At 38.9% G+C, this 13463-nt stretch overlaps 1 protein-coding gene across 1 annotated transcript in view; it reads right to left on the bottom strand.

Moving 5' to 3' along the window:
- Positions 1-13463, bottom strand: part of LOC107189269 (pikachurin-like) — a 267863-nt gene that overhangs the window by 71522 nt on the left and 182878 nt on the right. Inside the window, exon 5 of the mRNA XM_015577762.1 lies at positions 545-746. Coding sequence (XP_015433248.1) covers positions 545-746 — 202 coding nt within the window. The remainder of the gene's footprint in view (positions 1-544; positions 747-13463) is intronic.

Below are 13463 nucleotides of genomic sequence, written 5' to 3'. Positions count from 1 at the left end.
AGTCATGGAGATACTTTTTTTTAGGCACTTCCGAGAAACTGTTGTAACTTTAAATGTCTACTATATTTGTACATAAAAAAATTGTCGTATTCTTTTAATGTATGTGATTTAATGTAGAGCAGATTGAAATCGATACACTGTACAGTTTTTCCTACAAAAATCCCTACTTGTAGCTAATTTTTGAGTCGTCACAGTAGGGCGATCCTTAACCCCTTGCTCTATAACATCGTGTCAGACTCGTGTTGACGAATTCAAAATGGGTTTAAAAAGCCTGAATGTTATTCCTTTTCTTCAAGTCGAAGAAATCAATATTTCAATAGTATTAATATTTAACTTTTCGAGTTAATGCACACTTGCAATAAATACAGAATGTTTTTTATTCCTGAAAAATTATTAACGATGAAAAATAATTCTGGAGACTGTAGTCTTCGAAAAACTCGTAAGACAAAGGTTTAAGAAACTCAGAAGATTGTCCCAATTCCACGACAGAATTACAGCTTCAACGCAGCGGATAATATTGTTTACAGAGTGTGTGCATCGTTACCTAAATTCGATGAAGCCGTGATGCAGTATCAAGGCCATGAAGTCACCCTGAAGATCATCCCTCTCTCCAGCGAGAAGAAGGATACCGTCCCACGCCTCCGGACGGAATTCCAGTTCTAATTGGACGTGCTTGTAGGCAGCCTTCAGGGCGGGGAACGCCAGCCAACCGGAGCCGGTGAAACGGGGCGACCTGACTTCGGCCTCTGCAAGCAAAAAATTAGCATCGTTATGGAACGAGGCGACTCATTAACGTCGCGATCGCGGGGTGGGCGGTCGGCCGTGACACGAGTTGGCGCCGTTTGACACGCTCGAGAAACAGTTACGATTCGCCCGAGAATTGTTCATAGACGTCCTGGCCTCGCGAAACCTATCACCGCTCGTGTCGCGATTTAACAATAATTCAATTTTCCCTTGGCAAGTCGGTCGTTGCAATTCACGTTACAGCATGGAAAACACGTTCTCGTCAGAGTGATTTCGCGACGTTTATGGACGGATTTTCAGTCAAAAGGACCATTTACACGTACAAATAAGTTGTGCAAACTGACTTGTGCAATACACGTTCCGTCTACCTTGCACAGTTATTTTAATTTTCTGCATTACCATCACCTTGTGTGGCTAGTGGTTTTTGATTGAGCAGTGTATCGTATATTTTCTTGAAATGGGAAATATTGATGGAAATTAATAAAAATTGATAAAATTAATATTTGCTTAGATAAATGTGCATGCAGATGTTCGTTTGCGCAAATTCTTTGAACGTGTAAACGAGCCTTAACGTTTCGCTTGCTGGAGACTATTAATACATTTCTTGGACACAACGATCAATAGCTACCTTGCTAACAAATTGTTCAATCGGAATAGCGAATAATGTGAAGTAATACGATAATCCTGATAATATAATTTAACCATTTCTTCTTTAGTTTTTAATTTGATAAGCACCGAAATCAAGAAGCTTAATAATAGGCTTCATGCCTGAGAAGTGTTTAAAGTTTATCAGGGATGTTATATTTGACACCCTCAAACCAACGAGTTTGCGAAAAAAAATGCCTGTTGTCTCGCGTAGGACGGACCAGAAAGGACCCTTCAGATGTATGTAATATTAATGAAATGTAAAAAAACAAAATAATATAAATAATACGTACAGGTAAGTAGATAATATTTCGACATACTTATTACTTTAATTTATTAAAATTATTACGCAAATAAATAATTTCTCCATTAATAGATTGCTCTTTTACATTTCATCAACATTGCATACATCTGAAGGGTCCTTTACATTTCTCAAGTGTGTTATATCACCACGGATTAGTACCAGTAAGCGTTACATAGTGTGGAGGGCGCGTGTGGTACGTCCTATGTGAGACACAGGCTTTTTTTCTCACAAACTCGTTGCTTTGGGAATGCGAAATCTAGCGTCCCTGGTATTCATGCTTACTTTGAGTAGAAACGGAATGTAATGAACAGACGAGTTAGCCAAGTCTTAGTCAACTGCACACGTATCCAATAGATATTCAAATTCGATTTTCTCGAGACCGAAGCATCGTATGAAAAAATTTTATTCTACATTTTTGTTTTATTTTTACATGTAGAATAGCCTCCTTCGATCTTCGGTAAAATTATTGGCTTGGCCCAAAAGTAATTTCCTATTTCTGTAGTAGATAATGCCTTCTTGATTTTCAATGCAAACACATGTTTTGAAAGCTGACACTTTAACACGTCGTTCAAAAAAGAAATTCTCACGTTTGTGTTAAATTCCTTTGAATTGACTTTGTTTTGAAAATGCGTGACGAGATGTTCTTTCGAGAAATTATGCTTTCTTATTTAAAAGGCGGTAAAAACAATATAAAATGGTTTTCTATACATGTCGATGGTGTTGTAAACGAAAGGAAATAAGAAAAAACGCAATCCCTCGAAAGCACACCTTCTAGTCGTTCATTTTCAAAACAAAGTCAATTCCAGAAAACTTACCGCAATCCTAATGATTTTCTTTTTAAACGGCGTCTTGAAGTGTCAACTTTCAGAATATGTATATATTATATTAATTAGAAGCACTGCATTCTATTGAAATAAAAAAAGTGTTTAAAAACAACCCAATAATAAACAACGGGGTATAAAGGCTGTATGGACGTCAATATTAAGGTTGTCTCTTCTATAAATTAACCCTCGACCTTAACATAGATTAAATTCTTTTGTTACTAACTGTCGGGGTGCCATAATCCTCCAGACAAAAGAAATTTCAATTTCACGTGCACGAAAGTGTAGATACCATTACTTGCACTCGGTTCGACTATTCCGCCTCTCTATCAGCCAATGTACAGATGCAGCTTGTCGTAGCAAAAAGTGCCACCATGTTCGTCCCTTCGCCCTCGAGCATCCAAGGAAACGAAGAAATATGGTTAAAGTCGGAGGGGGTTGAGGACGGGGTACAGACAGGAAGCTGGGAATCGTGGATGCCAGGAACGTGCGTGGCTTGAGGAACATCCTTTACCTTTGGTGATGCGGAGCCGACTATCAGTCAAGGGGAACAGTGCTGTACACAAGCGACGAAAGGCCTCGAGTGGGGCGGTACACGCGAGTATAAGGGGCGGCGATAAATCAGACCGACAAAAGGAATGGGAAAACTCGCGACCCGCCGCCCCCGGAAATGGAATAAGGCCTCCTGATCTGCGAATCTTGTCGCATAATAAACGTTATACGACGAACAGTATCGTAGCTTCTGGAGAAAATGGGGGAAAGTTCACCGAATTCTTCCCTCTCGCCTCTTATCTGCCCAAATTCATTATCTACATTCCGTTGCGAGTGAATGCAGTACTGTGTTGCAGGTGGGGAACAGAAAGTTTGTAGAAGAGTAGAAAATATAATGGAACGTGCTTTTACGTGAGAAAAGTTTGTTTCGCAATATATCGATTACGTACGTGATAAAAATGTTCATATGTACCGTGAGCAATAAAATTGTTATGAACAGATGGAGAAATTATACAGAGTGTCCCATTTAAATCGATCCCCTTGGATGGCTCTGAAATTATTTGTGATACCAGAAAGTGTTTCAAACGAAAGGTGAGTGGTATCGAGGAGGAAATCATTTGATGTCGAAGTTTTTTTGTAAGTAGTGGCGTAGAGGACATACGAAGGTCAACTTTATTTTTATAAGTGGAACCATACATTTTTAAGGCTTTGATCGATACAGCTCGTCATTTCATGTAAAAAATTGTTAACCTATTTATACCGAGAAACCATTAGTTTAGGAGATATTTTAATTCAAAATTTGGCGCAGTGGTACTAGTGATACGATGTTTACCGTCATAAAGTTGATGTTTATAAATACGTCCATAGAACAGTGAAATTTTCTAGAATTATTTGGGCGTTTAGTGTTATGGATTATTTAAGGATTACATTTTGTCACGTGGTTGAACTAGCTTCGACATTCGTTTGCCACGGTAAAGGGATGATTCCAATAACATTTCTGAGTCGTTAGTAAAAAATTAGTCAAATACGCAGAATACGACTTTTTCGTATGTGGGCTTAATTCTCGAGTAAATCACTTTTTGAGAACCATGGATACGCGTGCAATAAATCGAGACTCTTCTAATATGTTTGTTCATTAATTACTGTTTCTACTTACAGTTAGCACAAATGTACACCAGACAAATCTTCAGTGTCGATTCTATCGAAACCTAAGCCCATAACAAGAAAACTTGATTCCGCAGTTTTTTATTAATTCCTTTCGAAGGAGATATTCTGTTACCCCCTTATAACTTTATTTCGGTCATGCTCTGTACAGGTTACTATATCTTCACTAGAAAACAGTGATTTTTGTATCAAAAGTACATTTCCCTTTGCGACGTTTTTTTACAAGCACATCATCAAGTAGTCCCATGTAAGGGTTAGCATCCACCAAAAGCAAAAGAACCGACCTTGACCACTCGAAATCCACCGGTCAAACCACCGCAGAATCCCCAGCTCGAACGACGTCTATTCAAACATTTTAGAACCGTCCTGTATGCAGAACACCGCGCGTAACGAACCGGAAAATCACGTTGTTTGTATTCCGACGAGGCAAAAAATCAGCGGCATCATTTCCACGGCACGGAGCCGACATTCCTCGGCTATTCCGACGGTGTTTTTGCGGGTCAGCCTTCATTACCGCGATAAATCCGGTGCCCGACTCGAATTTTTAATCGTCCGGCCGTCGATTGGCCACGGCGACACTGAACCGAAATTAGGGGGTATAATTGAGGGACTAATCGGGCGAAATGGATCGGCTGCTGTGACTAGTGATGGGTAATGAAGGTAAAATATAAGTTAATGAACACCTTTTCTTGAAAATAATTGTTCCGAAACGTTTTTCCTATCGACATATGGACAACTAAAAATGATATAAAATTTAAGTAAACTTCTTTTCGATACTTTTTATAGTTTACCAATTACAAGGGAATAAGTAAAATGACGCTTCGAATAGAAAGGGTGGTTTCTCCCTTAACACGTGGATTCTGACGGTGGTCACCGATGACCGATGTTATTAAATATCTTGGAATGATTAAAATATTGACTAAAAAATTGTGGACAACATAAATAACCACATAATAGTATAAAATAAAAAGGGCACTATTCAATAATCAATAATTTCAGACACAACGTAATATTTTACAAAAATTAAATATTATGGTGTACTGTATGGAAACATCGATCCGAGTTCGTTGCACTCATCGAACATTACTGTATTCAGTAACTGATACACAGTAACTGAATTTTCATTTACATAAGGGCACAGTAACTGACTCAAAAATCGATCTCCTTATTTTCGTTACTATCACACATTACTTATAATATTTAATTACAAAAAAAATCTTACTTATACAAGAGACATCAATACATAATTTAAAAATATTCCAACGAGCAAAATATTAAAAAGAAGCTTAGTAATTCACCGAAAACTTCGTCTTAATGGGCACAGTAACTAACACACTTACCCTACGATATGGCATTTCTCCACTAAACATCCGGGATTTAAACCGGTATGACTTTACTACCGGTATTATGTCATCAAAGCTATACCGAAACCGATATAAATACCGGTATTTTTTCGCTTTCCATAAGGGTAGGGCTTATACAGGGTTATATAGGGCGAAGGTTCAACCGAAAGTACCGGTATAATACCGATATTTTATTTTTCGGTAGTGGGCACAGTAACTAACACACTTACCCTACGATATGGCATTTCTCCACTAAACATCCGGGATTTAGTCAAACAAGTCTTTGCTAAACATAAGACATAAACCTGGGTCCAGAATGACCTGGCATCGATTACAATCAACAGCCATAATCAACTAAATGTCCTCGGAGGCACAGCTTAGCAAAAAGCAAATCGAGTTTGATAGCCCAATTACCATCTCAAATACAGCTCCTCTAACAAGGAGTGTATTTTAGGTGTCCGCCTCCGATTGCTTTGGTTTTCGGATATGTTTTAGAGGACCGAAAAATAAGAGATACGTATTTTTTTATAGCGGCCCGTTTTCATATTTAGGGGGTGAAACCACCCCTCAAAGTTTCGACCCGGAAGTACTATCTCGAAAACCAGAGGAGATACATGAAAACTTTCAATTGGTGGCTTTCATGGTTTTTTATGTACAATAAACTGGTGTTAACAAATTGTCAAAAATACAATTTGTTTATAACAAAAAAATATCATTTTGAGAACCTTTTTGGAGGAAACTACGTGTATATCTCACAAGGGAAGGCACGGAAGTGTCCCCCTCCGATTTTGATGAAACTTCGTATGTCTGTTAAGCAGTCAAAAATAAAGGACACGTATTTTTTTTATCGGCTGAGACGCGACTTCAAGGAGTGAAACCACCACTCGAAATTTCTATCCGAAATTTTGTTGTTATAAACAAATTATATTTTGGACAATTTGTTAGCACCATATTATTCTACATAAAAAACCGCAGACCTCGTCCATTAGAAGTTTTCATGTATCTCCTCTTGGTTTCGAGATAGTACTTCCGGGTCGAAACTTTGAGGGGTGGTTTCACCCCCTAAATATGAAAACGGGCCGCTATAAAAAAATACGTATCTCTTATTTTTCGGTCCTCTAAAACATATCCGAAAACCAAAGCAATCGGATGCGGACACTTAAAATACACTCCTTGTAAGTATTACACGGTCTTCGGCGCACGAAGTTCGAATTTCGGACACGACGACGGCTCGATCGTGCGATGTTAATCGCCTCGCGTCGTTACGGGGATCGGTAACCTCTGTGTTTCTGTTCCACGTGTATGATCAGTCACTTTGGCCCGTCCCCAGAATCAGTTTCCTCGACGTTGGTGGGCGGCTCAATTAACCGCTTCAGCTGTTCCGGGCGACCGGGCGCGATTCATCGCGCGCGAAGATTTGCAAGCTACGCCAAACAGAAGAGTGTCGCAATCGACAAGTTTCCATCGGTAGAGGGGTGAGTGCCCGCGGCGTTGTGGTTCACCGAGTCCATTCCGAAAGTTTGATAGAATCTCGGGCGACTGTTCGATGCCCGTTACTATATTCAGACTGTGTTCCAAAGCTAGACCGGCGAACGGTAACTGTTTAATGGGAAATCGCCGGGACGCCATTGGAACCTCCCCTCCCGCCTGATTCAATGCACTCTTGTCGAACTATCGTTTCTTCTGCGCGCTTGTGATTACTAGACTGCGGATTTCATGCAATTACGTAGCACGTGGAACGCCAAAAAATCGAAAATGCAGTGACAGTTAATGGAATTTTATTTACAATGAATTTTAATGAATATTTGTGAACTAGTCTATGGAAATTGATGTTCGAAGTAAAGACGGTATAATATGGTATCGTATGAAAATAAATTGAAAATGTGGAATAAGTTTTTCTTCCTAAAACTTGTTTTTTGAAAATTGTGTTACAGACCTACGTCTGATGTTATTGTGAATGTTACGTTGTAAAATAATCCTTTTTTTATTTATAATTCGAAATTCGAGTTCTTTAGAGCGGCACAGTTTTTGCTTTGCGCAGCGAAAGAATCAGCCTGTAGTACGGGCTGTATATAATACGTTCAAATATGAAAAGAAAAAATTATTCAAGCATAGTTTTGAAAATGGGAATATACATATAATCCCATTAGGTCTTTACAATGTGATCGTATGTCCCAATACGTTCGAATGGTGACAGACAAGATTATAACTGGAAAATAAGTTTATTCATTAAAGTGTCCTACAAAAGGGTTAACAAAGTCACACGGTTGATAGAATATAGTAATAAATAATAATATTGCGAATGGTACAGTGTAAAACATTTAATACAGATTCCAACTCTACAGTTACTGAATATAGGTACAAGTCTAGTCCATTTTTCTGTATGAACTTTATTTAAAAACACATATAATTGAATTTACTAGCGTATATCCAGAGTTGGGCAGAATTTTATTCGAATAATACACAGTGAAAAGCAGCAGTATCTAAGGGTGTCGTTCTGAGCTTTAAATAGTTAATGAGATTAAATAATTGTTCGACAAATGTCGATTCATTCACAAAGAAGTATTACCTTCTTATAAAAATTGAAATTTCCACGTTTAAAGAATTAAAAATGGCAAACTACTTTTTTTTATCTTTTATTAGTTATTCGAAACTGTTTATCTAGATAATTAGAGTGCCCACCTCTGCGTATATCCCACAGGCACAAAGTAAGACTTACCTAGGAAACATATTATCCCAACAGTCTCGAAAGGGTTAAGCTAGGACAACTGTATATTCCGATTACCCAAGTACCGAGAACAACCGACGGAAGAATTTCGAAAGCACCTCGAGCAGGTTTCGTATAATCCGCTAAACGATTTCTGCATCGAGCTGCATCGCCACCGAGTGACTTTCCGTGCGCAAGCGAGCTCACTGTCGGAAAACACGCTAAAATTTTGTCGTTCCCGTCTTAATTTCCCCTCCCGTTATGTCCCGTTCGGAAGCGAGAAAGAGGAGCTCCGGCTAACGACGATCCGCCGCGCGGTCTTCTATTTGCATGCAAAACGGCGGACACAAGGCGGCGTCGGCCCCCGTTATACAGTAAAGCGTATAAAAGCGGAAGCTCTAACCGGCTAATATGATTCGAGCGCGAGACCGCGGCCAATTTAAGATTCACCGAGGCGCGTGGAAACTCGCGGCGCGACGGTCGATCGGGGACCGGACTAAGGTGCATCACGGGAGCTTTCGATCGCCCGAACGGTGGTTCAGACGTGTTCCACGGCACGGGCGTGTGCACTCGATTGATCGTTTTGCCATTCGGGGCGTGTCTTTATGCAAATCGACCGGATAAAATGGTGTCTCTGCAGCTTCGATTGCTCGCGGTCGTGTCGCGATATCGCACGTGGAGAATGTTAATAACTTTCTTGTCCTGATTTCGGTCACATCTTACACCTTTGGTCTTGTTAACACTTTGCTGACCAGTAGCACGTTAACCCTAGACGGTAACCCTCCGGTCGAAACGATTGAAAATTACTGATTTTCATGAATTTTACAAAAAACAATGGAACAACAATAGGATATGAAACCGTTTTGATCATTATTACTAGATATCTTAAGAGGAAAAAAAATTGGTATTGTTTAAGTTTTATTAAATTTTGCTACATGTGTATAGCATTCATTGTATTACTGTTGAAATTGGAGGTCTTGACGGGTGCCATCAAAAGTAATGATAGGATTGTCTTAAGTCAGAAATCAAAGGAATATAAAAGAAATATAAATATATTAAAAGTATATGTTAATGGCTATCGCATTACCTATTCTTAATCCAAAAAAGAAACAATCAGGCGATCTTTGGCATGTGTTTAAACAGAATGTGGCAAAAATGGATATTTTCATGTATAAATTTGTCCATAATAAAAGTGAGTGACCCAAAGTTGATCTTCGCAGGAAACGCGATAGCGACGTGAATTAGGAATAAAATATCGCACGAATGTTTGAAATCGGTTTATAATTAAACTTTTTATTGTGGCGCCAGTGGAAAAAAATCGTGTTTTGAGAAAAACACATTTAAAGTTATTTTCTTCATTCTGGAGTTAATCATATGTATATAAAACAATGTTACCACTTTTAACACTTTGACTGCCGCGTCACCCAAATATGGGTGACCAGTACATTGCAAAGAGGCTGGATTATTTAAGCACCGTTAAAAAATGTTACGTGGAACTAACATCGCAGTAGAATTTAAAACGAGATCAACAGCCTCCATAACCTAAACGTATATATTTACGACGATTTATTACTTAAAAAACGAAATAAAGCGTGTCTGGCTACGTACGGCCTTTTTGCTAAGGGGATGCTATTTAAACAGAAAATTCAAACTTTTAATATATTATTTAAACAAATGATTTTTTCTTAAATTTTCTTATATGACTAAATTCTCCACTCAAAAACACACAATCTTAGAACACTTTTTCCTGCTGCCTTTATTATTCGGGATACTTCGAAAAATTATAATCTCATCCCTCAACGTTGGGGGCTGTTATCAGTCCCTTAGCATGGACGATGGCCTAATAAAAAAAATACGTATCAAATATTTTTTGGAGAACTACCTCCCATATAAGTTTCATTAAAATCGGCGTGTGCTGGGTCGGTATGTTCCCCTGTTAGTATAATAAACAAAATTCATGAAATTTAATCAGGGGTTTAGCTTATTGTGAATTCGGTAGAACCTTTAGCAGAGAAAAAAAAACTTCTTGTTCATTCTAGTCCTTGTAAATTAAACCACAAAAATCTGTATTTATATGAATATCGGATGTCTGGCGATGATATTCGAGAAATACCCAGATTAAAATATATTACGAGTGTTCGTTAATTAAAGACAGACAGAGATATTCGTCCGATTCATCGAGGCACGTAAGCATCGATGTAAAAAGGGAAATTAATTTCGTGCAAATCGGGGGAAAATACAAAAGGATTAATTGCAAAACAGAGAGCGGTATGTAAATCGGGAAATAAGAACAGCGCGACGCGGTGGACCGTGAGAAATAAACGGGAACAGTTTTCCGGGTTCCCCGAAAGTGTGGCAGTAAATAAAGTCAATTTCTTTCTGTTGCCCCGAGGATTTCGTATTCCCGACGAGCCCGGTTTTTCTCGATTCAATTTGCACAATTTGTCCGTTTGTTTTTCGCACGCGTCTTCGTAATGCCAGATTATCTCGTCTTCGTTAACGCGTTGCGTTTCCAGATATTAGATCCTTTACACATTTAAAGATTATATTTTTCTGGACAAAATTTGGTAACTTTTCAAAAAAACTTGTTTATTTATATATTTACTTATTTAAAAGGAAACAAATTTTTAACAATTTCATTGCCCAGTTTTAGAGAGTATAAAAGGTTATTAAATTTCTGTTAGATCATTTTGTTGATATCAGGAACAGTTTTCAAGATATATAGGAAAATAGGAAAACACAACTTAATCTTTAGAACTATCAAAGCAGTCAACATGACACAACAAAATGTCACAACAATGGGTTCTTTCAACTATTTCACCTATTCTTGCAACATGTGAGTGAAGAAATGAGTTAATTCAAGGATTTGTATACTTTCAAAAGTTTGTGACGTTTATACATCCCATAGGAATACATATCTGGACCCCATAGCCAGAGTGTATTAAGTCACGCTTTTCAAACTTTAGAGGAGAGCAAATCAAAGGTGCAAAAACCTTGTAACTTTGAAACTATTCTATACGAATTCAACGGGAAACAATCGCTACTTCCAAACAATTGAATGTACTTAAGACAAGTCTCGATGTCTAGAAATGGTAAACATTGCATTAAATCTCCTATGTGATGAACTTTCCACTGTTTCGCTCGGAACAGGAAATGGACTTAATATTACTTTTAAACTATCATACTAAAAGCTACACGACATAGAACCCATAATTTTTACCATCTGAAAGCCTGAAAAATTTGATACGGGAAACATGTAAAATGTCATTTTTTTTAAAAAGTGGATTTACTACACTCTAGCTCTAGGGTCCAGAAATACATTTATCCTCGATAGTTCTAGTGTTAAGAGGGTGTGTTCACCCCGAAGAAGCAAAAACTACCAAACAAAAATTGCCAGACACTTCTATCCAGGTCCCCCCGTCAAATCAGCAAAGTTTGAAGAAAAAAACTAGGAAATTTTCGGGTTATCAAAGGTTCCCTTGCCAGTCCCTCGATTACCTATTGTCAACGGAGAAAAAAAAAGACCAGCCACGGGATCTATTGTACGTTCCGAATGGCGTTCCCGTTGCTCCTTCGCGGAGGTCCTGAGCATCGATCTCGACTCGAGGACCCGAGGGATCCAGAGGCGGGCGTACGGTTTAAGGGGCCGCGCTGTCCACGGGGCGAGAGTGCACTTTTGCCAGCGGGGAACGAATGGAGCGGCGCGGGTAGGAGCCCTGTTCAGAACCATTATCCCCCCGGTGAAATTGCGCTGGGGCGCCATTAATGGAACCGCGGCGGCCCGCGACCCTTCGCCGCGCGGCAAATATATCCGACGGTCTTTTCCCGCCGCTGCATTTTTCATCGCGCCACGGGTGCGAACACATGAACACGTGCACTGTCGGCCACTTTTACCCTCCCTCAGACCGTCCTTCGAATCTTCTCATTCCAAACATCTCTCTTTTCCTCTCATTGCAGTTTGGTCGTCTCCAGCCAGAGTTGGGCAAACTTATTGTCTAGATAAAATGTTTCGAATAACGAATAAAAGATAAAAAAAATATATTTCGTCATATTTAATTGTTTAAACGTGAAAAGTTCAATTTTTATATTAAAAATGATGTTTCTTTATGAATGAATCGATATTTGTCGAACAATTATTTAATCTCATTGACTGTTTAAAACTTAGGACGAGACCCTTAGATACTGCTGCTTTTCACTGTGTATTATTGACTCTTTGTTGATATGCGATTATTGTCCAGGCGTCATCCCCACCACTGGGGATACTCTTTTATCGAGATATGAAGGTGACTTTGAGTTTTTTACCATAATGGGTGATGTTTAACCCGCGATTCGATAGAATATTGAATGTTGAATAAAGAACTACTAGGTATATGGGGTCAAAAACTAATAATTATAGAGATATTCTTCAATGAAAGATGATGGAACTTTGTGCACGACAAGTCCATACAGCACTTGTCTGCTTGATACAGGAGTTTGAGCATTACTTGCATGAAAGATTAAATTAAAGAATATCCCTAAGTCTAACAACATAATTAAGACCCCATATACATAACAGGTTTTTACTCAGCATTTAATATTCTATCGAATCGCAAATCGAAACATAAGTCTGTAACAACCGAACCATACAATACGAGAAAATATTTGCTTAACCCATACCAACAATATTTCAAATTTACAAAATATAAATCTATAACTGCACTGCAAAAAGGAACTCCTCGAGTCATCAAGCCTTCACCAAGTTCACGTTTATTACATCCAGCTATAATTTCGAAGAAAAATCAATAAAAACAGTAACTCCACCACTGTCATTAAAGTTAACTCACTTCTGCCAGCGAGTTGGCGCGCAACCACCGCGGTTGGAACGTTTCGAATAACTTCAAATTGACCAGAAGCAAATCCGGCTCCTTCTGGCCAGCCTCCAGGATCTTCATCATCTATTATATCGAAGTCGATTCCAATTCGTTTCGTTCTATTCGATGCTTCCAGTCGACCGCCATTGTAATTCATTCGATCGACCGGTACGTTTTTCATCAACATTAATTACCATTAATCCCTGGGTGTCGCGGACGAAGTTAATGGGGGGGGGGGCAAGACCGAGCGAATATTATAATCCTGAAATCTCGCGTGCAAGACAGAACGTTTCTGTCGCTCGTAATCGTTTCCCGTGAATGGCTCATAATTAGTTCCATTGGCCCTCTGATAATTAACAGACTCTGTGGCAGGCGGCTGGTGACACGGACACC

The sequence above is a fragment of the Dufourea novaeangliae genome, unplaced genomic scaffold (assembly GCF_001272555.1).
Source record: "Dufourea novaeangliae isolate 0120121106 unplaced genomic scaffold, ASM127255v1 scaffold149, whole genome shotgun sequence".
NCBI lineage: Eukaryota > Metazoa > Arthropoda > Insecta > Hymenoptera > Halictidae > Dufourea > Dufourea novaeangliae.
Note: the sequence above shows the minus strand (reverse complement) of the source record. Positions and strands in the feature narration are given on the sequence as shown.